Source organism: Salmo salar, chromosome ssa22, assembly GCF_905237065.1.
Source record: "Salmo salar chromosome ssa22, Ssal_v3.1, whole genome shotgun sequence".
Classification (NCBI taxonomy): Eukaryota; Metazoa; Chordata; class Actinopteri; order Salmoniformes; family Salmonidae; genus Salmo; species Salmo salar.
In genome coordinates, this window is record NC_059463.1 from 38280310 (window position 1) to 38307631 (window position 27322).

The following is a 27322-nucleotide window of genomic DNA, read 5'->3' on the forward strand; positions in this document are numbered from 1 at the left end:
CACTAGGAGGAACTACAGGGCAAGTTTTCCATCCTCTGCTTGTTGTTCTCAGCTCCCTCACAGGGAGTGACTTAATCTGAATCATAGACATTGAGAGGACTTGAGTAATCCAAGACCTTCACAAATGTCACACCTTTTATAATTATACTGACATCAATCTGACTGCTTAAATGATTTAGTATGGATTAACCAAGCTTCTCTATCTATGCATAACTGAACATTTTGCAGACACAAATGTTTTATTTTTTATCATACATTAGTGATACATTTAATATACTGACATTCAAATAAATTGTTGATACAAAGGGAGAATCTTTACTTTCTGAATATATTGTGAACACTGTAAGGTATAAATCGGAAAGTTGAATGTGAATGAGAGGATACATATATACACAAATTAACATCTGCGTTGATCTAATCACCCACACAACGATAAAGAAGAAAGACACAGTCAATAGTGTTGGAGCACATTTACAATTTTGTCCACATTTTCTTATTTTACAAAGCTACAGTATGTCTGTAGCTTTGGGGATATCAAAGATACTTAATTGTTATTTGTCTATCAAAGACACTTTATGGCACCTTATTCCTTATATAGCACACTACTTTTGACCGGAACCCTATAGGTCCTGGTCAAAAGTAGTGCACTGTAGGGAATAGGGTGCCATTTGGGACACACAGCCTTAGACAAATAACAATAAAGTCAATAAACAATAAAGTCTTTAATAATATTCCCTCCATGGTTTGAAGATGTAGGCAATATAATCTAACAGCTCTCTGTGTAGAGATCAATAACAATGCAATATCCCTGACTGAGCAGTAAGGTCACCAAGATAATAAGTTAGTGAAACTTCATTCTATTTCTATTTCCCATTTTGTTATTGTGGTGACTGAAAGGTCAGCTTGTTGTGAACAAGCTCTGCTAAAAAGCTCTGCTCTCTACCTAGACCTGAGAAATATTCAGAGTCACAGAGCTGTGTATAGAAAGAAATTGTATATCAAGTGCTAGAAAACAAAATAAGAATCCAATACAACCTTTTTGCTGGGGAAGAGGCAGGAGGGGAAAAGGTTGTGCCTGTATGTCTTTTCCTGAAAAAGACATACAGGTAAAGAATAAATCATTTGAGTTCTGGTACACACTGAATTTACATTTTAGAGGGATTTCTGGTAAAGTGCTGGAGAGTGTGACTACAGTAGGAGCTTAATTAAGTGTGTGTGTGTGGGGGGGGGGGTAATCTATTCTAGAGGGACACGATGGATATAGTGAAATCACTAGTGGATGGTCGTGAAAGGGTGTGCCATGGAGATAGAGACACAAGTTCACCCCCAAAATGACCATGTTAAGATAACCCACTTCCAGGGCTTGAGTATTCTGTGTGGAGTGGAGAGTTACGTAATGGATTCCCCCTCTGGGTATTACATGGTGACCGATGTGAGGGGTAGAGGGTACATCTTGGACAACCTTCTGTGGGGCCTTGCATGATGTAAGTATCTCTTAAGATATCTGGCCACCCCAGTCCTGTCCCTCAAATGTTGAGTGTCTCTTTCAAGGTTTATTACAGGGTATCTGGCCACCCACTCCTGTTCTTTACACGATGAAGGTTTGTGTCAGGAGTAGAGAGTACCTGGCCAACCCCACTGCAGATCTTTGCACGCAGAAGGTCTCTTTTGGGCTTACAGGGTACCTGTCCCACCCAACTCTGCAGCCTTGGATGAAAGTCTTTCAGGATTAGAGAGTACCTGTCCCACCTCCAACCTTACATGAAGAAGGTCTATTAGGTTTTGAGAATACCCAACTCAACCTCTCTCCATGGTCATCATGTGCTGGAGGTCTGTGTGATGCTCCTCTGGCTGGTACCTGGCCCAGGCCCACTCCACTTTCCTGGATGATGGTGAAGGTCTGTGTGGTGAAGGTCTAAAGCCCTATTCAGACAGGATTCATTTCACTGGGGGAGGTAGGGTAATGTAATTAAATGCACGAGTACAAAACAACATATATTTAGTCCCATCCGAATCTGCCATGCCAGTCATTTTTACTTGGTGGGGCGGTTATTATTCCAACCCCAAAAATCGACTTATCCCGTGTGAATCGACATCCCTGTGTTTTGAGGGATATTACAGAGTTTAATAGGTGCTGCACGCAGTTTGGGAAGAACATGGGAACAAATTGCTTTAAACAAAGTGCTATGCATGTAGCCTACAGATTAATGACCTGTTTTGTCATATATCAACTTCCCTGTGCCCATTTCTCTTGATGATGATATTGTGCCCATTCAATAATAAATTGTCAAATATGTTAGTTAATTAGATATCTGCACACAGTTCATGGTTCTTATTGATATTATTTTGACTTTCGAACTGAGGGTGGCCAGATACCCTGAAAGAGACCTATCCCTAGACACGTTTAAATATCTTCATGCCTAGGACCGCCTCCAGGCTTCCATCATAACGCTCAAATCTGAATGAGAAAAAACAAATACAGGGGCAGATACAGGGGCAGATGGTAAACTAATCCTGTCTGAATCGTCCACTGGAAAAACAGACATTCTAGGGTAATAATTACATAACTGACGTTCTATAGTAATACTAGTCCAGTGCGAATAGGGCTTAAGTCCATTAGGGGGTAGAGAGTCCCCGACCAACCCCCTCTCCTCTCATAGTCCTCCTCTAGAGTCTGTGTGATGGAGAAGGTCATTGAGGCTTAGAGAGTACCTCACACCAGGCCTCTTCTGGTGTTCCCATGGTCCTTATGAACTGAAGGTCTGTGTGATGCTCCTCTGACTGGTATAAAGAATGGCTTTCAGGGGTAGGGAGAACCTGTCCCACCCCAACTCATCTCCTCCATGGTCCTCACTCCTCATGTGCTGGAGGTCTGAGTGACGCTCCTCTGACTACTATGGTCCTTGATGACATAGGTGGAAAGGCTCCTGCGGCTCTGCTGGTGGTCAAATCCTCCGCACCGTGAGGCCTTCAGGTACTGTGAGGAGCAGCAGACAAAGCACCTCATCAGGTCGTGAAACAGGTGGCCAGCGAAGAACATATAGATCCACGGGTTACAGCAGCTGTTCAGGCTGGCCAGTAGCATGGCGATGATAAACGCCACGTCTAGGATAGAGCGAGAGAAGGAAAGAGACATTGAAGTCAAATAGACTCCTGAAGACTGTCATTTTCAACTGCCGACAACTTTCAATATACATTGTAGATACAATAAGTCTAACACAGCTTTTACCAACGCCAAAACACAATATGGTACCTACAGTATAGAAAGTACAAATATTTCTCCTTGTCCGAAATATATACTTGTTGCCTTGACTGCAAATTGGTACAGTGCAATCTTTGCACCGTAGTTCATTTCAATAGCAATTGATTGATTGTCAAGTTTGATGGGCATTCAAACTGCCAAACTTGAAAGAGCAATAACAATCTGTTTTTGATAAACTGTTATACTTTGGCAGGCATTCATGCACAACAATCATCATCTTGTTATTCACAAACAGCAAACTATCATCTGACATTCTTCTCTAAAGGCATCTGGGGCACTATTCAACCAAACCCAGTAACCGGAGTTCCGGTTTAGTCAAAAACACCATTCTTCTTGCACTACATGAATGTAGTACCTAATGAATTTGGGTACCCAACGAAGCAATGTTTACTGTGTGAAACAAAAACAAACTCAATAGGACACTGATGCGGGAAGGACGGTGTGTGTATGTACTGTGACCTTTGAAGCCATTAGATGAATCCCTACTGGCGATCTGACATTTCACTAAATTAGTTTAAAGTGAACAGAATTGGCATAGGTTTGAGATGGAACCTCCTCCATCTCTCTCTAGCTCTCTCTCTCTCCTTCCATATGCCTCTGCTCCTCTTAGATATAATATGTTATGACATATTTTATTGTCCATTTACATGGACATTTATTTTGTGACGTCGTAATACAAATACACAAACACACAATATAAGACATGCAGTACAGAAAACCGGAAAGTTAGCACACGTTGCACATTTACATTTCCACATATTAAAAGTCTCTGGCCTACTGTCCGTGTAACGTTTGTCATTATGGGTAGACCAATGCACAGCGTGAGTTGGGTTCATCATAATTTTATTTAAGGTGAACCAGGAAAAAAAACAATAAACACCACAACAAACAAAAAGTATTGCAGGCTTCTAACAGCTATACAAAAACAAGATCCCACAACTGAAGGTGGGAAAAAGGGCTGCCTAAGTATGATTCCCAATCAGAGACAACGATAGACAGCTGCCTCTGATTTGGAACCATATTCGGCCAAACACAAAGAAATAGAAAACATAGAATAGAACATAGAAATTAAAAATCTAGAATGCCCACCCAAATCACACCCTGACCTAACCAAAATAGAGAAAGAAAAGGGCTCTCTATGGTCAGGGCGTGACAGTCCGACCATGAATTGGGCCTGCATCTGTCCTATGTCCCAATGTTGCTCCTATTCTTGCTGAACAGTGGGACCCTTTAATCTCCTTTCAGAGAGCAGCAGCTGAAAACAGTTGGCTTTCTAGAACAAAACAAATCAACAAATCATAGTGATCCCTGGCCTGTCTGTGGTGTGTCTTACATATTGGTGGAACGGAGGAAAGGAAAGGGAAACCCCCACTGCCATATGGGAACAGAGATATAGATGGAACCATGAAGGTTGATGGACAAAAAAAGAAAAAGGCTAATTTCAATTCAGTCTTGGGGAATGTGGTTCAATGTGGCAGTTATTGATGTTTGTCCCCCATGAGACACCATAGGAACAAAGCCAGTATTACTTCCTCAAGTTTGGTGCAGTATTTATAAGTTAAAACATGTGCAACATAATGTCTTATGTAAACAAAGTCAGATCCTCTGCTCTGATGGCCAGGTCTGTCCTGCGGTAGGAATGGAAAAAGCACAATCAATGCAGCTTTGTATCCCTAAGTGGAGAAGTGAGCATTGTCAAAATCAAAACCCAACCCTCAACAGTAAATCATGATAAACTCTCTAACAAATCTCTGTTTTGGATGAGACTGAATTTATGACCAAAATTATCCTATTTACACTCTGCAGTCAATTTTCACTAATATCGATGCCACATAGGCCATTTCCTATCAGAGAAGTTGTCTATTGCCTTCAATTGTACAGAGCATTCAGAAAGTATTCAGACACCTTGACTTTTTCCAAATGTTATTACGTTACATCCTTATTCTAAATTTGATTAAATTGTTTTTTCCCCCTCATCAATCTACACACAATACCCCATAATGACAAAGCAAAAATTGAAATATCACATTTACATAAGTATTCAGACAGGACTTTGTTGAAGCACCTTTGGCAGCAATTACAGCCTCGAGTCTTCTTGGGTATGACGCTACAAGCTTGCACACCTGTATTTGAGGAGTGTCTCTATTTCTTCTCTGCAGATCCTCTCAAGCTCTCTCACGTTGGATAGGGAGTGTTGCTGCACAGATATCTTTTTTATTCTCTTCAGAGATGTTCAATCGGGTTCAAGTCCGGGCTCTGGCTAGGCCACTCAAGGACATTCAGAGACTTGTCCCGAAGCCACTCCTGTGTTGTCTTGGCTGTTTGCTCAGGGTTGTTGTCTTGTTGTAAGGTGAAGCTTCGCCCCAGTTTGATGTCCTGAGCGCTCTGGAGCAGGTTTTCAGCAAGGATCTCTCTGTACTTTAATCCGTTCATCTTTCCCTCGATCCTGACTAGTCTCCCAGTCACTGCCGCTGAAAACATCCCCAAGCATTTATGCCTCCACCACCATGCTTCACCGTAGAGATGGTGCCAGGTTTCCTCCAGACATGACGCTTGGCATTCAGGCCAAAGAGTTCAATCGTGGTTTCATCAGACCAGAGAATCTTCTTTCTTATAGTCTGAGAGTCTTTAGGTGCCTTTGGCAAACTCCAAGTGGGCTGTCATGCATTTATTGAGGAGTGGCTTCCGTCTGGCCACTCTACCATAAAGGTCTGATTGGTGGAAAGCTGCAGATATAGTTGTCCTTCTGAAAGGTTCTCCCATCTCCACAGAAGAACTCTAGAGCTCTGTCAGGGTGACCATCGGGTTCTTGGTCACCTCCTTGACTAAGACCCTTCTCCCCCGATTGTTCAGTTTGGTCGGGTAGCCAGCTCTAGGAAGAGTCCGGGTGGTTCCAAACTTCTTCCATTTAAGAATGATGGAGGCCACTGTGTTCTTAGGGACCTTCAATGCTGCAGAAATGTTTTGGTACACTTCCCAAGATCTGTGCCTCAACACAATCCAGTCTCAAAGCTCTACGCACAATTCCTTTGAACTCATGGCTTGGTTTTTGCTCTGATATGCACTGTCAACTGTGGGACCTTATATAGACACGTGTGTGCCTTTCCAAATCATTTCCAGTCAATTGAATTTACCACAGCTGGACTCCAATCAAGTTTTTAGAAACAAGGATGATCATTGGGAACAGGATGCACCTGAGTTCAATTTCGAGTCACATAGCAAATGGTCTGAATACTTATCAGTCATAATCAAGAATAAAACAAGTGACTGTCGCCATTTCCGTTTTTAGAGGCTGTTTTTCTGTTTTTTTATTTTTATAAATTAGCAAAAATGTCTAAAAACTAGTTTCTGCTTCGTCATTATGAGGTATTGTGTGTAGACTGCTGAGGATTTTTTTTTTCTTTAATCCTTTTTAGAATACGTCTGTAACGTAACAAAATGTGGAAAAGGTCAAGGGGTCTGAATACTTTCCGAAGGCACTGTATGTACCAATAAGCTGTTGTACATACCAATAAACTAGTCTGATGAAGTGAGTGTTATTTAATTCATGAAAAGATCAGCAAGTAATAAATCATTTTTGATCTCTGGGGGAAAAGTGCATACATTTATAAAATTGGATGCAGTTAATTAAGTTAAATAACATAATAATGGACCCTTGCAAATGCATCAAGTGGGCTTACAATTTAATCCACCATCTTCAGAGAACTTTCAACTATTTAGTTTCCTAAGCATATAACGTATATAACACCTAAATAAGCGAAGGAATTATAGAAAGAATAATGGCAGTTTTCCATTCCCTATACAGTACTGTATGTGAGGGTGATAAAGTGAGTGTGTACATCTTCCCTCCCTCTCCCTGTCTGCATGAGTTATGATCAGAGCCAGGGTTGAAGATGAGACCTGCTGACAGCTTCTCTCTCTCTCTCTCTCTCTCTCTCTCTCTCTCTCTCTCTCTCTCTCTCTCTCCCATAGCCTCTCCTTCATTTTACAGACAGTTGAATATACATTAGGCAATAAAGACATATAGGACACAAGGCCTTAAAGGAAAACTATATCTGGTATTGAAGTGATTTGATCCTAAAGAAAATTGCAGCAGTACCTAATCCTACAGTACAACTCGAGAAATAGAATGCCTTCATTACTCTCCCCATAGGAGAACCCTTTGAAGAACCCTTTTTGATTCCAGGTAGAACCGTTTTGGTTCCACAGAGAACAGTTTTGGGTTCCATGTAGACCCCTTTCCACAGAGGGTTTTACATGGAATGCAAAAGAGAAGAACTCTTTGGGAACCCTTTTTTCCAAGAGTGTTTATTTCTATGAATGGGACTCAATGAACAGATAATCTGATAGTAGAGTTGAGAGTTGAACAGCCAGGTGTCAATTACAAGTCAGCATGGTAAGACATGCATGTACCCATGTCTTAATAGTTTCTCCTAATCATTTATTAATATGCACAGTGAGAGGCACTTGTCAGGTTTCTCTGATGTTTTGATCTAATTCAATTACTTTCAGTGTGTCAGTGTTATTCCTTCAGCCAATTAATATTGTGTTGTGCCACCTCCACTTGACTTGAGATAATGAATCTGCAGTGTGTGTGTGTGTTTGTGTGTGTGAGTGAGATACAGAGCGAGCGAGAGAGAGAGAGACAGAAAAAGAAAGAAAGATAGAAAGGTCATGGATCTTAATTTGTGCAAAGACACAGGCCTTGTATTGCAGCATAGCCTAGCATAGAAGTCCATGGCCATTATGAAGCATGGATTAGCTCATGGTGTTGTCTCACCATCCAGAGAATGAATCACACGCCAAACTACAGAGTCATATATCCACTGTCCTCCTCCACATTAGTGGCCCTGACAGGCGTTCAGAGTTAAGCTGTCAAATAGGCTCATGGTAACAGCTCAGGCAGACTGGTGCAATTCATTGCCACAGACGCCATCTATATCACTTATGGATTGAAGGCCATAATAACCACAAGATGTTCAAAAATGTTTTGAAACGTTTTAATACATTGAGGGTTTTCTTTAGCCTGCCTGGAGTGCCAAGTGGGATGGGTTCGCATTTTGGGATTTTACTATTGGTTCATTATAACATGCAAGCTCAATCAAGCATACTTGAACTTTTTTTTACTTTTTTAGGCATTTAGCAGATGCTCTTATCCAGAGCGCCTTATGGTTAGTGAATTCATCTTAAAATAGCTAGGTGAGATAACCACATATCACAGTCGAAGTATGTGAAAATATTTCAAATATTATGAAATCCCATCTTAATCTAGGGTAGGTGGGACGAAATCGTCCCACCTACTTAACAGCCAGTGGAATCCCGTGGCGCGTTATTCAAATACCTTAGAAATGCTATTACTTGAATTTCTCAAACATATGACTATTTTACACCATTTTAAAGACAAGACTCTCGTTAATCTAACCACACTGTTCGATTTCAAAAAGGCTTTACAACGAAAGCAAAACATTAGATTATGTCAGCAGAGTACCCAGCCAGAAATAATCAGACACCCATTTTACAAGCTAGCATATAATGTCACATAAACCCAAACTACAGCTAAATGCAGCACTAACCTTTGATGATCTTCATCAGATGACAATCCTAGGACATGATGTTATACAATACATGCATGTTTTGTTCAATCAAGTTCATATTTATATCAAAAAAACAGCTTTTTACATTAGCATGTGACGTTCAGAACTAGCATACCCACCGCAAACTTCCGGTGAATTTACTAAATTACTCACGATAAACGTTCACAAAAAACATAACAATTATTTTAAGAATTATAGATAAAGAACTCCTTTATGCAATCGTTATGTCCGATTTTAAAATAGCTTTTCGGTGAAAGCACATTTTGCAATATTCTGAGTAGATAGCCCAGCCATCATGGGCTAGCTATTTAGACACCCACCAAGTTTAGCCCTCACCAAAGTCAGATTTACTATAAGAAAAATTGGATTACCTTTGCTGTTCTTCGTCAGAATGCAATCCCAGGACTTCTACTTCAATAACAAATGTTGGTTTGGTTCAAAATAATCCATAGTTATGTTCAAATATCCTCTGTTTTGTTCGTGCGTTCAAGACACTATCCGAAGGGTAAAGAAGGGTGACGCGCCCGACGCGTTTCGTGACAAAAAAATTCTAAATATTCCATTACCGTACTTCGAAGCATGTCAACCGCTGTTTAAAATCAATTTTTATGCCATTTTTCTCGTAAAAAAAGCTATAATATTCCGACCGGGAAACCCTGTTTACGTTCAAAGACGAAAGAATAAAAACATGGTGTCGCCTCGTGCACGCGCCTCAGTCTCATTGTCCTCTGATCGACCACTTACCAAAGGCGCTAATGTTTTTCAGCCAGGGGCTTCAAAGACATCATTCAGCTTTTTCCCGCCTTCTGAGAGCCTATGGGAGCCGTAGGAAGTGTCACGTTACAGCAGAGATCCTCAGTTTTCAATAAAGACAGTGAAGAAGCCCAAGAAATTGTCAGACAGGCCACTTCCTGTAAGGAATCTTCTCAGGTTTTTGCCTGCCATATGAGTTCTGTTATACTCACAGACACCATTCAAACAGTTTTAGAAACATTAGGGTGTTTTCTATCCAAAGCCAATAATTATATGCATATTCTAGTTTCTGGGCAGTAGTAATAACCAGATTAAATCGGTACGTTTTTTATCCGGCCGTGTAAATACTGCCCCCTATCCTTAACAGGTTAATGATGAGTGGGTGAACAAAAGAGGGGGATGAAACTTTCAAACATTCTTTTGTTGCTGATTCAAAACTTGAGTTGCTCCTAGCCTTCTCCATACCCAGAGGTCCAAAGGCTGACTTCCTTCCAAGTCCATAAGGCTTTTGAATTTTAATTTATCTGAGTCATTTATGATATAGCTCCATTGGGATCCATTGTTTAATGGATGGCTCCTGCTGCAGTGGCTAGCAACACAGAGTGATGGTTGAAATGTGGTCTGGAGCAGATGGACTCCCCTGAGCTCCCCTTTAAAGGAGGAAAGCTTAAGATAAGAGGAGCAAATCTCCTGACAAATGATGTTATTATACAGAAAAGACACAAATCAGGACATGAGGCCCCCTAGGTCCCCATAAGGTGAGAGAGTAGAAGGAACACTTTGATGTCACAGTACATTTACCCTCCCTAGCTCTAGAAAGGCCCTGCAGGGCTTTGAAATGTATAACTGCTACTTTCTCCTACTCTTTGCCTAATTTGGTTGTTTCCATTGTGAGGTGTATTTATGGATTGTAACAACATCATATATCAACTTTGAGCCTGGTGGTTTTTGTTTGGGCCATTCCAGTGATACACTATATATACAAAAGTATGTGGACACCGCTTCAAATGAGTGGATTTGGCTATTTCAGCCACACCCGTTGCTGAAAGGTGTATAAAATTGAGCACACAGCCATGCAATCTCCATAGACAACCATTGGTGTGAAATGGCCTCACTGAAGAGCTTAGTGACTTTCAACGTGGCACCGTCATAGGATGCCACCTTTCCAACAAGTCAGTTCGTCAAATTTCTGCCAGAATGCATACTGCCAACTATAAGGGCCCAACCTCACTAATGCTCTTGTGGTTGAATGAAAGCAAGTCCCCGCAGCAATGCTCCAACATCAAGTGGAAAGCCTTCCCAGAAGAGTGGAGGCTGTTATAGCACCAAAGCGGGGACCAACTCCATATTAATGCCCATGATATTGGAATGAGATGTTCAACGAGCAGGTGTCCACAGACTTCTGGTCATGTAGTGTATGTGATATGTTTTTGGGTAGAATATATGATATCTGTATAAAAAAACTGACTGTATTTGGACTTTGTGTATATACAACAACTGTAATATATACTGCCTTTATATGCAGAGCAGGTGAAGTGAACATACAGTATGTAAGTGTATATACAGTGCCTTGCGAAAGTATTCGGCCCCCTTGAACTTTTCGACCTTTTTCCACATTTCAGGCTTCAAACATAAAGATATAAAACTGTAATTTTTTGTGAAGAATCATCAACAAGTGGGACTCAACTATGAATTGGTACGAAATTTATTGGCTATTTCAAACTTTTTTAACAAATAAAAAACTGAAAAATTGGCTGTGCAAAATTATTCAGCCCCTTTACTTGCAGTGCAGCAAACTATCTCCAGAAGTTCAGTGAGGATCTCTGAATGATCCAATGTTGACCTAAATGACTAATGATGATAAATAGAATCCACCTGTGTGTAATCAAGTCTCCGTATAAATACACCTGCTCTGTGATAGTCTCAGAGGTCCGTTTAAAGCGCAGAGAGCATCATGAAGAACAAGGAACACACCAGGCAGGTCCGAGATACTGTTGTGGAGAAGTTTAAAGCCGGATTTGGATACAAAAAGATTTCCCAAGCTTTAAACATCCCAAGGAGCACTGTGCAAGCGATCATATTGAAATGGAAGGAGTATCAGACCACTGCAAATCTACGAATACCCGTCCGTCCCTCTAAACTTTCAGCTCATACAAGGAGAAGACTGATCAGAGATGCAGCCAATAGGCTCATGATCACTCTGGATGAACTGCAGAGATCTACAGCTGAGGTGGGAGACTCTGTCCATAGGACAACAATCAGTCGTATACTGCACAAATCTGGCCTTTATGGAAGAGTGGCAAGAAGAAAGCCATTTCTTAAAGATATCCATAAAAAGTGTTGTTTAAAGTTTGCCACTAGCCACCTGGGAGACACACCAAACATGTGGAAGAAGGTGCTCTGGTCAGATGAAACCAAAATCGAACTTTTTGGCAACAATGCAAAACGTTATGTTTGGCGTAAAAGCAACACAGCTCATCACCCTGAACACACCATCCCCACTGTCAAACATGGTGGTGGCAGCATCATGGTTTGGGCCTGCTTTTCTTCAGCAGGGGCAGGGAAGATGGTTAAAATTGATGGGAAGATGGATGGAGCCAAATACAGGACCATTCTGGAAGAAAACCTGATGGAGTCTGCAAAAGACCTGAGACTGGGACGGAGATTTGTCTTCCAACAAGACAATGATCCAAAACATAAAGCAAAATCTACAATGGAATGGTTCACAAATAAACATATCCAGGTGTTAGAATGGCCAAGTCAAAGTCCAGATCTGAATCCAATCGAGAATCTGTGGAAAGAACTGAAAACTGCTGTTCACAAACGCTCTCCATCCAACCTCACTGAGCTCGAGCTGTTTTGCAAGGAGGAATGGGCAAAAATTTCAGTCTCTCGATGTGCAAAACTGATAGAGACATACCCTAAGCGACTTACAGCTGTAATCGCAGCAAAAGGTGGCGCTACAAAGTATTAACTTAAGGGGGCTGAATAATTTTGCACGCCCAATGTTTCAGTTTTTTATTTGTTAAAAATTTTGAAATATCCAATATATTTCGTTCCACTTCATGATTGTGTCCCACTTGTTGTTGATTCTTCACAAAAAAATTACAGTTTTATATCTTTATGTTTGAAGCCTGAAATGTGGCAAAAGGTCGAAAAGTTCAAGGGGGCCGAATACTTTCGCAAGGCACTGTACATGTGTCGTTGTGACGTTGTCCTCCAGTGGCTAGCTAGCTAAAATTTGCCTATCCTAAATTGGCCATGGATGGAGATAGGGATTTGGCCTTGTGGTTTTACTTAATTCTCTGTACTGACAAATGATTACAAGGGCGATTCTAATCCAACCATAAATTCTTATATTGTGCCCCTGGCATGAGAGAATGTAAGTTCAAAATGTTAATTAGCTGGCTCATCGTTGCCCATGAAAGAAAGTTAGGCTAGTGAGCAAGCACTTTAGCCAAGTGGTCTAGGACAACAAAAACTAAAATCATGTACTATATGACAGAGTCATAGACCATGTTGTCAACATGAAAGAGAGGAGGATGGCATTTGTGTTTCTTTACAAGTAGGGGGAGTGAACATGTTTTTTCTACACATGCACACACACATACAGTTGAAGTCGGAAGTTTACATACACCTTAGCCAAATACATTTAAACTCAGTTTTTCACAATTCCTGACATTTAATCCTAGTAAAAATTCCCTGTCTTAAGTAAGTTAGGATGACCAATTTATTTTAAGAATGTGAAATGTCAGAATAATAGTAGAGAGAATTATTTATTTCAGCTTTTATTTCTTTCATCACATTCCCATTGGGTCAGAAGTTTACATACACTAAATTATTATTTGGTAGCATTGCCTTTAAATTGTAGCCTTCCACAAGCTTCCCACAATAAGTTGGGTGAAATTTGGCCCATTCCTCCTGACAGAGCTGGTGTAACTGAGTCAGGCTTGTAGGCCTCCTTGCTCGCACACGCTTTTTCAGTTCTGCCCACAAATGTTCTAAAGGATTGAGGTCAGGGCTTTGTGATGGTCACTCCAATACCTTGACTTTGTTGTCCTTAAGCCATTTTGCCACAACTTTGGAAGTATGCTTGGGGTCATTGTCCATTTGGAAGAACCATTTGCGACCAAGCTTTAACTTCCTGACTGATGTCTTGAGATGTTGCTTCAATACATCCACATAATTGTCCTCCTCATGATGCCATCTATTTTGTGAAGCGCACCAGTCCCTCCTGCAGCAAAGCACCCCACAACATGATGCTGCCACCCCCATGCTTCACGGTTGGGATGGTGTTCTTCGGCTTGCAAGAATCCCCCTTTTTCCTCCAAACATAACGATGGTCATTATGGCCAAACATTTCTATTTTGTTTCATCAGACAAGAGGACATTTCTCCAAAAAGTATGATCTTTGTTCCCATGTGCAGTTGCAAACCGTAGTCTGGCTTTTTATGGCAGTTTTGGAGAGGTGGCTTCTTCCTTGCTGAGCGACCTTTCAGGTTATGTTGATATAGGACTCGCTTTACTGTGGATATAGATACTTTTGTACCTGTTTCCTCCAGCATCTTCATAAGGTCCTTTGCTGTTGTTCTGGGATTGATTTGCACTTTCGCACCAAAGTACGTTCATCTCCTGGAGACAGAACGCGTCTCCTTCCTGAGCGGTATGACGGCTGCGTGGTCCCATGGTGTTTATACTTGCGTACTATTGTTTGTACAGATGAACGTGGTACCTTCTGGCATTTGGAAATTGCTCCCAAAGATGAACCAGACGTGTGGAGGTCTACAATTTTTTTTAGGAGGTCTTGGCTGATTTCTTTTGATTTCCCCATGATGTCAAGCAAAGATACACTGAGTTTGAAGGTAGGCCTTGAAATACATCCACAGGTACACCTCCAATTGACTCAAATGATGTCAATTAGCCTTAGCAGAAGCTTCCAAAGCCATGACATCATTTTCTGGAATTTTCCAAGCTGTTTAAAGGCACAGTCTGTATGTAAACTTCTGACCCACTGGAATAGTGATACAGTGAATTATAAGTGACATAATCTGTCTGTAAACAATTGTTGGAAAAATGACTTGTGTCATGCACAAAGTAGATGTCCTAACCGACTTGCCAAAACTATAGTTGAAAAACGAGTTTTAATGACATCAACCTAAGTGTATGTAAACTTCTGACTTCAACTGTAAATCAGAACAGCGAAATTGTATTTAGCTTACGTTGATTGTTTTTGATATTTTTTATTTGTCACTGTACTAGACTAAGCATAGATGATTTGATGATGTTGAAATGTTGAAGTTGAAATGGTGCTGGAATAGTGACGGCAGTTCCTGTTTTCTTTGCGACTTGCAGTAACTCTCTGTGGTTCTAAATCAATAGTTGTTAAGTAGTCCGAAAAAGTCGGCAACATTAACTTGCTTGACCATGCTGTAGGTAATGTAATTGTTTTTTTTTACATGCAATATGCTTTGTGGACATAGTTTGCTCTCCGGTTTTGTGATGTAACAAAGGTGGGGTTGAAATTATTTTGGGCCTCAGGCCTATATAATATCACAGTGGCAAGGCATATGAACTAACAGGTTATAGAGCAAACAACACAATTATCACAACACATAGGTTGTAATATGGCTTTTTAAATGTCTAGGCTTCCCCAATGATTTTACCAACGCACCACTACTGTGTGATTGGCGTGAAGCCAAATCCAAACTGGCTTCCCTTTTTTTTTTGGTGCGCCAGGACCATTCACAGTTGGGCTCGCTCAGTTTAGCTCAACGCTGATTGGATATTATTTAAAAAAAAAAATGTATCAATGCTACCGGCAGCAAAAATGGCATTCTCTTTTTGACCAGACAGCATCAGATAGATGGGCAACACATACAGAGACAGAAGGGCGCTGTTTCGCTTGGATGCTTTCTCCAGTGAGATGCATTCAGCCTCTTCCAAATTGAAGGAAAATTTTGAAACACAGAGAGTCGATGTCTGGCTTTCCTTGGCATCCTTGAATACACACCACTGGACAAATAGCACCAGGAGAGAGACAAGAGCACAACATGTCTAATACAAGACATTCCCCAACTAATTCCCAACTACCAAAACAAAATTAAATTAAAAAACAGGAGGATAACAGCTTATCAGTTGATGTCACTCTCCATGCCTCCCTTACTTGTTTTGCAATGACGCTTAATTTTGCCGGGCACACTAGAGGGGGTTCTTTCACCTTTTTCACTCTACATAGCCCATGTGTGTGCATAATGTATGGAGCCAACCTGGACTCAGGGGTAGACGTAACACAGTAAATAGACAGTCCAATTAGTATGACATGTTACATTTCATATGGTATGTATTAATTTGTGGATGTCCATCATCCATTTTGTATGATATGTTACAAATTACCATTTGTATGATATTTTACCAATTGCAATTCGTACAATATGTTTAGGAATTGCAATTCATACAATATGTTACGAATTTGCAAAACGTTTTATATGTAAAGAATTCCAATTTGTTGTGGCTAACGTTAGCTAGGTGGATAGGTGGCTAATGCTAATGTTAGCTAGTTAGCTAATTTTAGCTAGGCTAAGTGGAATGTTCCATTTCTTGCTGGATCATGACCGCCGTGTGCATTTATGAGTATAATTTGCTGGTGTAAAACCATATATGAAAACATAATACACATTTTGAAAGCTGACAAACAGCCCTATCAAATGATGACATACAATAGCACACCGTCAATCAAATTGTAATCAGTCAAGTAAAACACCTGTGAAAGTGTTTTATATATATTATAGTGTATGCTTTTTTCCTAAACAACTGCCATTTACACAACTTTCTAATGAAGATAGAGAAAAAACTTGAGCATATTGAGTCTTCCTTGGTTTGGAAGGGTTGAACATCTGCAATCAGAATAGAAATACCTTTTACTGAGAACAAGTTACAGCTGTTTTAGTGACCGATGGTATTTTTCTGTATGTTCCTTGATCAAGCACTTTCTTATCTGGATGGTATATTAAACACAAGTCTGCACTAAAACAAATGACAAATAGCATTTTGTCATACATATGATAAGGAAATACATAAACAAGTAATATCATTTTAATAACACAATAACGTTATTGAAAGAATAAGGTTAGGGGAATAGTCTCATTCAAACCATTTCACGGTCGTAGCGATAAGATTATATACAACATTCATCTCAGAAATATTGTCATCAAAATGTATCTGGAAGTACATAATATGATAAGAATAAGGCATATAATAACAATAATTGGCTTTCACAACAATTTATTCTGGTGTCACACCCTGATCTGTTTCACCTGTCTTTGTGCTTGTCTCCACCCCCCTCCAGCTGTCACCCATCTTCCCCATTATCCCCAGTGTACTTATACATGTGTTCTCTGTTTGTCTGTTGCCAGTTCGCTTTGTTTTGTCAAGCCTACCAGAGGTTTTTCCTGTGCTCCTGTCTTGCTCCAGTTCCTGTTTTCTAGCTTTTCCGGTTTTGACCATTCTGCCTGCCCTGACCCTGAGCCTGCCTGTCGTTCTGTACCTTGCCATAGCACCCTGGATTACCGACCTCTAAATGCCCTGACCCTGAGCCTGCTTGCCATTCTGTACCATTTGGACTCTGCTCTGGACTACTGACCTCTGCCTGCCCGTGACCTGTGGTTTGCCTACCCCCCTGTTTTTGTAATAAACTTTGTTATTTCAAAACTGTCTGCACTTGGGTCTACTCCTGAGCCTTGACACTCGGCCTATAGCATATCACGTGAAGGGTCAGAACAGAAACAATTTAAAAGATCAATATTATTTGACAATCTTTGTGAATAATGATGAGTGAGAAAGTTACAGACACATAAATATCATAGTTTGAAAGCTGTTTTCTGAAGAGCTACAATTGGATCAACAGATTGATCTGGAACGTGCTCATCGGTCTGGGAAAACCAGGGGGCACTGGTGGTGCCAATGGTGGTGCCAATGGAACCAGACCCAGGCCAATTTTAGTGAGATTCCTCAGGTTCAAGGATAAGACTCCAAATGCCTTATAGGGTCCTACATCTTCATCAATGAGGTTTTCTCTATACAGTCTGTCAAAGAAGAATGGAACTAATACCAGCCATGAAGGCTGCAAGAGAACAAGGTGACATAGCATACTTGAGGTGTCACAGCTGTCGTGGAAGAGAGAATGGGACCAAGGAGCAGCGGGTTGCGTGCTCAACATATTTATTATAAAAAATGCGAACACCACGGAAAAACAATAATCAAACTAACGACAGGAACAGAGAAGCAGGCTCAACAAAAGCAGTGCTCTCAAACAACTACCCACAAGTGACAAACAAAAACACACACCTATTTATAGGACTCCCAATCAGAGGCAACTAGAAACACCTGCCTCCAATTGAGAGTCCAGCACCCAACCTACACATAGAAAAACTACCCTAGAACATACACCAGGAAATACAAACATAGACCAGTGACTAAAAAACCCTGTAATACATAAATAAGCTACCCTCTGCCACATCCTGACCAAACTACAATAACAAAATATCCTCTATACTGGTCAGGACGTGACAGTACCCCCCCCAAAGGTGCAGACTCCGGATGCACCTACACAAAACACAGAAAACCCCAAAACAAACAGAAAAATCCCCCTAAACTAAAGGGAGGGAAGGGAGGGTGGCTGCCGTCAACGACGGCACTGTGCTACACCCCCCCTCCCCAACCCACCTATATCGGAGGCGGCTCAGGTGCGGGACGTGGACCCCGCTCCACCCTCGGCGTCGCCCACTTAGGTGGTGCCCCTGGCCGCGCCGGAGGACTGGTGGGCGACCCTGACCTCGCCCGGCTGGTGGGCGATTCTTGCTGCGCCCGGCTGGCGGACGACCCTGGCTGCGCCCAGCTGGCGGGTGGCGATGGCTGCACCCGGCTGGCGGGTGTCCCTTGCTGCGCCCGGCTGGCGGGCGGCAATGGAAGCTCCGGACAGGCGGGCCACTCTGGCCGATCCGGACAGGCGGGCCACTCTGGCCGATCCGGACAGGCGGGCCACTCTGGCGGCTCCGGACAGGCGGGCCACTCTGGCGGCTCCGGACAGGCGGGCCACTCTGGCGGCTCCGGACAGGCGGGCCACTCTGGCGGCTCCGGACAGGCGGGGCACTCTGGCCGCTCCGGACAGGCGGGCCCCTCTGGCGGCTCCGACAGGCGGGCCACTCTGGCGGCTCCGGACAGGCGGGCCACTCTGGCGGCTCCTGACTGGCGGGCAGCTCTGGCGGCTCCTGACTGGCGGGCCACTCTGGCGGCTCCTGACTGGCGGGCAGCTCTGGCGGCTCCTGACTGGCGGGCGGCTCTGGCGGCTCCTGACTGGCGGGCGGCTCTGGCGGCACCTGACTGGCGGGCGGCTCTGGCGGCTCCTGACTGGCGGGCGGCTCTGGCGGCTCCTGACTGGCGGGCGGCTCTGGCGGCTCCTGACTGGCGGGCGGCTCTGGCGGCACCTGACTGGCGGGCGGCTCTGGCGGCACCTGACTGGCGGGCGGCTCTGGCGGCACCTGACTGGCGGGCGGCTCTGGCGGCTCCTGACTGGCGGGCGGCTCTGGCGGCACCAGACTGGCGAGGCTGGGCTGACGCACTAGAAGCCTGATGCGTGGGGCTGGTACAGGATGTGCCAGTCTGGGCACATGCACCTCAGGGCTAGTGCGGGGAGCGGGAACAGACTGAACAGGACTAGGCTGACTACTGGGAAGCTTGGTCCGGGTTGCTGGTACTGGTCGTGCCAGACTGGAGGTACTCACTTCCGGGATAGCACGAGAGGCAGGAACCCGGAAAGACTGGGCCATGGAGGCGCACAGGTGGCCGTGACCGCACCACCTGCACAACCCGTCCTGGCTGGATGGAACTAACAGCCCTGTACAAGCGGGGTGCTGGTACAGGGCGAACTGGGCTGTGCAGGGGCCTGATGTTTGCCGGGCGTAGAGCGGGAGTAGGGTAGCCTGATCCTAGGAGGCGTACCGGCGACCAGATGCGCTGCGCAGGCATCCTCCTACCAGGCTGGATGCCCACTCTAGTACGGCATCTGCGAGGGGCTGGAATGGCGCGCACTGGACTGTGCGTGCGCATGGGTGAGATAGTGCGCACCTCAGCAAAACACGGCGCCCTCCACTCCATACGCACCTCTATGTACTCACGGGTAGCTGGCTTATGGCTCTTCCTTGGCCTAGCCAAACTACCCATGTGCCCCCCCCAAAAAAAATTATTGGGGGTGCCTCTACGGCTTCCTCGCCAGTTGTGTACCCCGGTAGCGTTCCCGGTCCTCACCAGCCTTTCTCCACGGGCCCTCTCCGGCCAGAATCTGGTCCCAAGTCCATTTCTCACGAGTGTCCATGTCGAAGTCTATTTCCTCAGAATAGTCCATATATTCAGCGTCCTGCTCCTTTTTCCGCTGCTTGGTCTTGTTGTGGTGGGTAGTTCTGTCACAGCTGTCATGGAAGAGAGAATGGGACCAAGGCGCAGCGGGTTGCGTGCTCAACATATTTATTATAAAAAATGCGAACACCACGGAAAAACAATAAACAAACTAACGACAGGAACAGAAAAGCAGGCTCAACAAAAGCAGTGCTCTCAAACAACTACCCACAAGTGACAAACAAAAACACACACCGATTTATAGGACTCCCAATCAGAGGCAACTAGAAACACCTGCCTCCAATTGAGAGTCCAGCACCCAACCTACACATAGAAAAACTACCCTAGAACATACACCAGCAAATACAAACATAGACCAGTGACTAAAAAAACCCGTAATACATAAATAAGCTACCCTCTGCCACGTCCTGACCAAACTACAATAACAAAATATCCTCTATACTGGTCAGGACGTGACATGAGGTATGACAAACTGATTGTTCACCCTCCCTCCCTAGGAGTTAGGAGGAGCAATAGACAGGGATCTATGAATATAGATTTTTTTTAACACCAACTGTCCAATGAGAAAGAAACGTATTTATGTTGCCAATGTATATAACCTGACCCAAATTATGACAGAACGTTCACTAATAGGTCCGGTATCACATCATTTACTTGAATCGATCACATTTTTACTAACATGGCTGAACATTTTTCATAAGCTGTATCAGTGGCACTAGGTTGTAGTGATCACTAGGAAAACTAAAATACCAAAAACTGGCCCTAAGGTAATCTACCGAAGGTCCTACAGAGGGTTCAATCAAGACTAATTTGTGAGTGAAAAAAACCAAACTACAAGGCGTGAGAGTATGTAACATCTAGCACTCTGAATCCAGTGATTCAATTCCTGGTCCTATCACACTTAGAGAACTGTCCAGTTAGTACTCTCCTGGCCCCTTACACTGTCTGAATTCGTCCTGCTAGATGACCTAAATGGGGACATGCTTAAACCACCTGACCAAGTCCTAAAGCAATGGGACTCACTAAATCTTTCTCAGATTATTATCAACCCCACAAGATATGACTCCAAACACCCAGAAAAGGCTACTTTCATCAAAGTTATCCTCACAAATAATCCTGATAGGTATCAGTCTAATGTTTTCTGTAATGACCTTTGTCACGTCCTGACCCTTGTAAGATGTCATTTTCTATAGTAGAGTAGGTCAGGGCGTGACAGGGGGTGTTTTTGGGTGGTTTTCTATGTTTTCTATTTCTATGTTTAATTCTATATTTCTATTTCTATGTTGTTGTTTTTTGGTTGATCTCCAATTGGAGGCAGCTGGTCCTCGTTGCCTCTAATTGGAGATCATATTTAAGTAGGAGTTTTTTGCCACCTGTGTTTGTGGGCAGTTGCATTCTGTTTAGTCTCTGTACCTGACAGAACTGTAAGTTGATCGTTTCCGTTTGTTGTTTTGTCTTTAGTGTTTTTGAGTTAATAAATATCATAATAAGCACTCAACACGCTGCGCTTTGGTCACCACTATACGACAGCGTTACAACCTTACTGATCACTGTTTAACAGCCTTTGTTTGTAATGCTGCTCAGTGAAACGACCTGTCCTGATTTGTCATAGACGCTTACTAAAAAACTTTAATGAGTAAGCCTTCAAACATGACCTGGCCTCTGTAAATTGGTATAGAATCAGCTTGATCCACTGTCAAAGATGCTTGGACCTTCTTTTTTTATATTTTCTGTGATATTGTTAACAAACATGCCCCCATAAAGAATATGAGAATTAAAAACAGGTTCAGCCCCTGGTTTGACCGTGATCTTGCAGAGTTACTACACCTCAAGAATTGCATTTGGCGAAAGGCTCGGCACACGCATACTCAGGTGACTGGCTCTCGTTCAGGCAAATGAGAAATGCGTGCACTCAGGCTATCCGGAAGGCCAAAGTTAGTTTAAGGAGCAGTTCTCTCTCTGTGGGTCTAACCCCAAGATTTTCGGGAAAACGGTTAAAGACCTGGAGAATAAACACTCGTCCTCACAGCTGCCCATGTTCCTTGAAGTTGGTGATGTGGTTGTTACTGACAAGAAGCACATGGTTGAGCTTTTTAATCACCACTTCATTAATTCAGGATTCCCATTTGACTCAGACATGCCTCCTTGCCTGTCCAAAATTATCTCCCACCCCTTCTAATGCGACTAGCCCTGATGCTCCTCCCTTTTTTTCCCCTGCCCCTCTACAAAGTGTCTCCCCTTGCAGGCGCTCTCTGAGTCGTAGGTGCTAAAGGAGCTCCTTAAACTTGACCCCCAAAAAACATCTGGTCAGATGGTTTATACCCTTTCTTCTTTAAGGTTGCTGCCACTGTAATCACCAAGCCTATCTCTGACCTTTTTAACCTGCCTCTTCTCTCTGGCGAGTTTCCCATTGCTTGGATGGCAGCTACGGTTTGTCATTTTTTTAAAGGGGGAGATCAAGCTGATCCTAACTGTTATAGGCCTATGTCTGTTTTGCCCTGTTTATAAAAAGTGTTGGAAAAACTTGTCAATAATCAACTGACTGGCTTTTTTTATGTCTATAGTATTCTCTCTGGTATGCAATCTGGTTTCCGCTCAGGTTATGGATGAGTCACTGCAAACTTAAAGGTTCGATTGGGTTCAAGTCCGGGCTCTGGATGGGCCATTCAAGGACATTCAGATACTTGTCCTGAATCCACTCCTGCGTTGTCTTGGAGGTGTGCTTAGGGTTGTTGTCCTGTTGGAAGGTGAAACTTCACCCCAGTCTGAGATCCTGAGTGCTCTGGAGCAGGTTTTCATCAAGGATCGCTCTGTACTTTGCTCCGTTCATCTTTCCCTCAATCATGACTAGTCTCCCAGTCCCTGCCACTGAAAAACATCCACACAGCATGATGCTGCCACCACCATGCTTCACCAAAGGGATGGTGCCAGGTTTCCTCCAGACGTGACACTTGGCATTCAAGCCAAAGAGTTCAACCCTGGTTTCATCAGACCAGAGTATCTTGTTTCTCATGGTCTGAGAGTCCTTCTGAGATTACTTTTGGCAAACTCCAAGTGGGCTGTCATGTGCCTTTTACTGAGGAGTGGCTTCCGTCTGGCCACTCTAGCAAAAAGGCCTGATTGGTAGAGTGATGTAGAGATGGTTGTCCTTCTGAAAGGTTCTCCCATCGCCACAGAGGAACTCTAGAGCTCTGTCAGTGTGACCATCGGGTTCTTGGTCACCTCCTTGACAAAGGCCCTTCTCCCCGAGTTGCTCAGTTTGGCCGGGTGGCCAGCTCTAGGAAGAGTTTTGGTGGTTCCAAACTTCTTCCATTATAGAATGACGGAGGCCATTTTTCTTATAGTAAATCTTACTTTGATGAGTGCTAAACCTGCTGGGTGTCTAAATAGCTAGCCCTGTGATGCCGGGCTATCTACTGAGAATATTGCAAAATGTGCTTTCACCGAAAAGCTATTTTAAAATCGGACATATCGAGTGCATAGAGGAGTTCTGTATCTATAATTCTTAAAATAATTGTTATGCTTTTTGTGAACGTTTATCGTGAGTAATTTAGTAAATTCACCGGCAGTGTTCGGTGGGAATGCTAGTCACATGCTAGTCACATGCTAATGTAAAAAGCTGGTTTTTGATATAAATATGAACTTGATTGAACAAAACATGCATGTATTGTATAACATAATGTCCTAGGAGTGTCATCTGATGAAGATCATCAAAGGTTAGTGCTGCATTTAGCTGTGGTTTTGTTTTTTGTGACATTATATGCTAGCTTGAAAAATGGGTGTCTGATTATTTCTGGCTGGGTACTCTGCTGACATAATCTGATGTTTTGCTTTCACTGTAAAGCCTTTTTGAAATCGGACAGTGTGGTTAGATAAAGGAGAGTCTTGTCTTTAAAATGGTGTAAAATAGTCATATGTTTGAAAAATTGAAGTTTTTGGATTTTTGAGGAATGTGTAATTCGCGCCACGCCTATCATTGGATATTGGAGCAGGTGTTCCGCTAGCGGAACGTCTAGATGTAAGAGGATATGAAGTGTAATATTGGGATGCAAACTCAAAATGGAATACATTTCAACTGTATATTTGACATGGTACATGGGTCTTCTTTTTTTATTCCCATAACCATGTGTGTGAGGTGTATACTTTTGTTTCAAAGTAGATTTGTTTAAGTCTACTGTAAAACTTCTGTCTTATGTAACCATACTAAATGTAACATATCACACTAATTTGAATGTCCAGATTTACATATTGTCACATCCTGACCATAGAAAGCTGTTATTTTCTATGGTAGAGTAGGTCAGGGCGTGATAGGCGGGGTTTTCTAGTTTAGATTTTCAATGTTCTAGTTTTGTATTTCTATGTTGGGTTTTGTTTGGGATGATCTACAATTATTATTTTATTGAACTGTGAAACTATGCAATACATACAAATAAACAAAACAACAAACTGTGACGAAGAGTTAACATACACTTACTCAAAATCAATCTCCCACAAACCCAGGTGGGAAAAACACCTACTTAAGTATGATCTCCAATTAGAGACAACGATGACCAGCTGCCTCTAATTGGAGATCATCCCAAACAAAACCCAACATAGAAATACAAAACTAGAACATAAAAACATAGAAAATCTAAACTAGAAAGAAAACCTGTCACGCCCTGACCTACTCTACCATAGAAAATAACAACTTTCTATGGTCAGGACGTGACACATATACTATGTTACATCTACTCTATGAGACCAGGCTGATGGACAGTGGTGTGGTGCTATTTTCTTGTGGAAGCGCAAAATAAAGTGTAAAACGTTATCATTTCCTCACTCAAAGTTTGTACCGACAGATATATAGTTTTTGAATAGCCTATCATTATATATAATATGCATCATATGCATTCTACAGTTGCAACATCTGGCTATGCCCACACATTATTGTGTCAAGACATTTTTCAATGTTTAATACCCTCAAAGACCAATTTAGGCATACCTAATTGTAACATAGGCAATCATCACTGTCAATTGTGAATTCTTCACGTTTTACTGGTGAAACTGCATCATGGGAATAGCCTATGCATTTTGATCTTCTTGAATTACTGTTTTGTGAGCAAATTATAGCAGATGGTGTTAAAAAACTATATATATATCCTGGTGTGCTCTGTTGAGTTTTGACGCATGAGAACTGGGGCCTGGGATGAAAATAAAAAATAAATACAATATAAATATAGGACAAAACACACATCACAACAAGAGAGAAACACTACATAAAGAGAGACCTAAGACAACAACATAGCAAGGCAGCAACATGACAACACAGCATGGTAGCAACACAACATGGCAGCAGCACAAAACATGGTACAAACATTATTGGGCACAGACAACAGCACAAAGGGCAAGAAGGTAGAGACAACAATATATCACACAAAGCAGCCACAACTGTCAGTAAGAGGGTCCATGATTGAGTCTTTGAATGAAGAGATTGAGATTAAGCTGTCCAGTTTCAGTGTTAGTTGCAGCTCGTTCCAGTCACTAGCTGCAGCGAACTGAAAAGAGGAGTGACCCAGGGATGTGTGTGCTTTGGGGACCTTTAACAGAATGTGACTGGCAGAACGGCTGTTGTATGTGGAGGATGAGGGCTGCAGTAGTTATCTCAGATAGGGAGGAGTGAGGCCTAAGAGGGTTTTATAAATAAGCGTCAACCAGTGGGTCTTGCGACGGGTATACAGAGATGACCAGTTTACAGAGGAGTATAGAGTGCAGTGATATAAGGAGCATTGGTGGCAAATCTAGACCGCCATTTAGTTTGTCATTCTATTGTTTTTCATGACATTCTTGTGGTAATTAATCAGAATACATTTTCCAGAAATAGTTTTACCAGCTCTGTGAAAAAGGTGTGGGAGCGCCGCTCTCCTGCGCTCCTGCAGCACTACAACCCTGCTTATGGAGCCAACAATTGATCTACATTATGCAGTATTGCTATGTTTATAAGTGCTCCTGATTAACCTCATCCATGCATAAAGCAGTGTGTAATTCGTGAATAAAGCTCTTTACAATTACCTTCTCTGGGTGCAGCAGGATCCCATGCCGACCACATTTGTACGAAGAAAAAAGGAGTCCAGCAAACAATATAAGCTAGGACTATGACAAAAGTCATTTTGACAGTTCGGATCTTCGCTTTTGATATGAGCCTCACGCTGCTCACTCGAGAGAGCGCTGCGCCTTTGTACGCCCGCGGCGTCAGAGACATACACTGATCCCGTCTGGTTTTCATTTTAAAGTTTTGCCATATTTTAAAACTTATCAGGCCATAGCAAACACTTAGGATAGCCACTGGAATTATGTAGATTGTAAGACTAATCCATGTAATGTACGCCTTGGCGCCCCAGGGTTGCACGAAGTCTCCCCAACAGTCAAACTCCGTTGCCCACCTCCCTCAACGAAAATATATACACTTGAGGGGTACTGAAAATCAGACTAAGCATCCAAGAGGCAATCACATAAAAACGGTCCTTCCTCTTGTGCAGAGAGCGAAGCGGCTGACATATCGCCAAGCATCTGTCTATGGACATTAGAACAAGCATGTAGGTGGACCCGAACATCCCGACAACCTGTAGGTACTTCACCAGCCTGCACAGTAAGTCCGGCCCGTAGAAGCGGAATGTAATGTCCCATATAAGCTGCGGGAGGACCTGAAAGATTGCCACCACCAGGTCCGCAATACTGAGGTGTTTCATGAAGTAATACATCCGAGAGTGGCTGTGCTTGCTCGTATGGATAGCCAAAAGGACGCAAATGTTACCGACCATCGCGAGCAGCAGAACTAGGACAAGAACGGTCACCTCCACTTTGGCCACCTCCTCGTTCCGCTTCAAGGGGTTCACGATGGTCTGGTTCCCAGTACTGGTCTCGTTTCCACCGCGACTCGAGTTGGTCCATGAATCATTTATAATCGCCCACAAGTCTTGGTCTCGCAGAAGGTCCTCCATCATTCATGCGTAAACGTTCTACGTAGTTCTATGTACCTTTGTGAAACGAAAATTTTGTAACTATACGATGCTCCGTCGCTCTGTTTGCATAGTGTGCTTCACCTGGAGCCCCAAAACACTGCTTCTTATCCAGTACCAGACATCGGTGAAGTGACTGATTGGCTCCTCATCTGCTCCTTGTTCATTTCTTTATCATTTCCCGTTATTGCAAAGTTTATTAAGATGTTTTTTTTCTGTTTACATGTTTGTCTCTTGGACGGTAGGCTTACCAAAGGAAAAGTCAAATCCAATAGTAAGGTGTCCCAATTAGGAGTAGACTCTGGGAG

At 42.8% G+C, this 27322-nt stretch overlaps 1 protein-coding gene across 1 annotated transcript; it reads right to left on the bottom strand.

The window, feature by feature from the left end:
* Positions 1–220: 220 nt before the first annotated feature.
* On the bottom strand, positions 221–27322 carry LOC106583536 (isotocin receptor). The gene is given in 3 exon segments (XM_014167838.2): positions 221–3105; positions 26068–26426; positions 26428–27322. Coding segments are annotated over 3 exon segments (1179 nt in total). The 5' UTR covers positions 27000–27322; the 3' UTR covers positions 221–2857.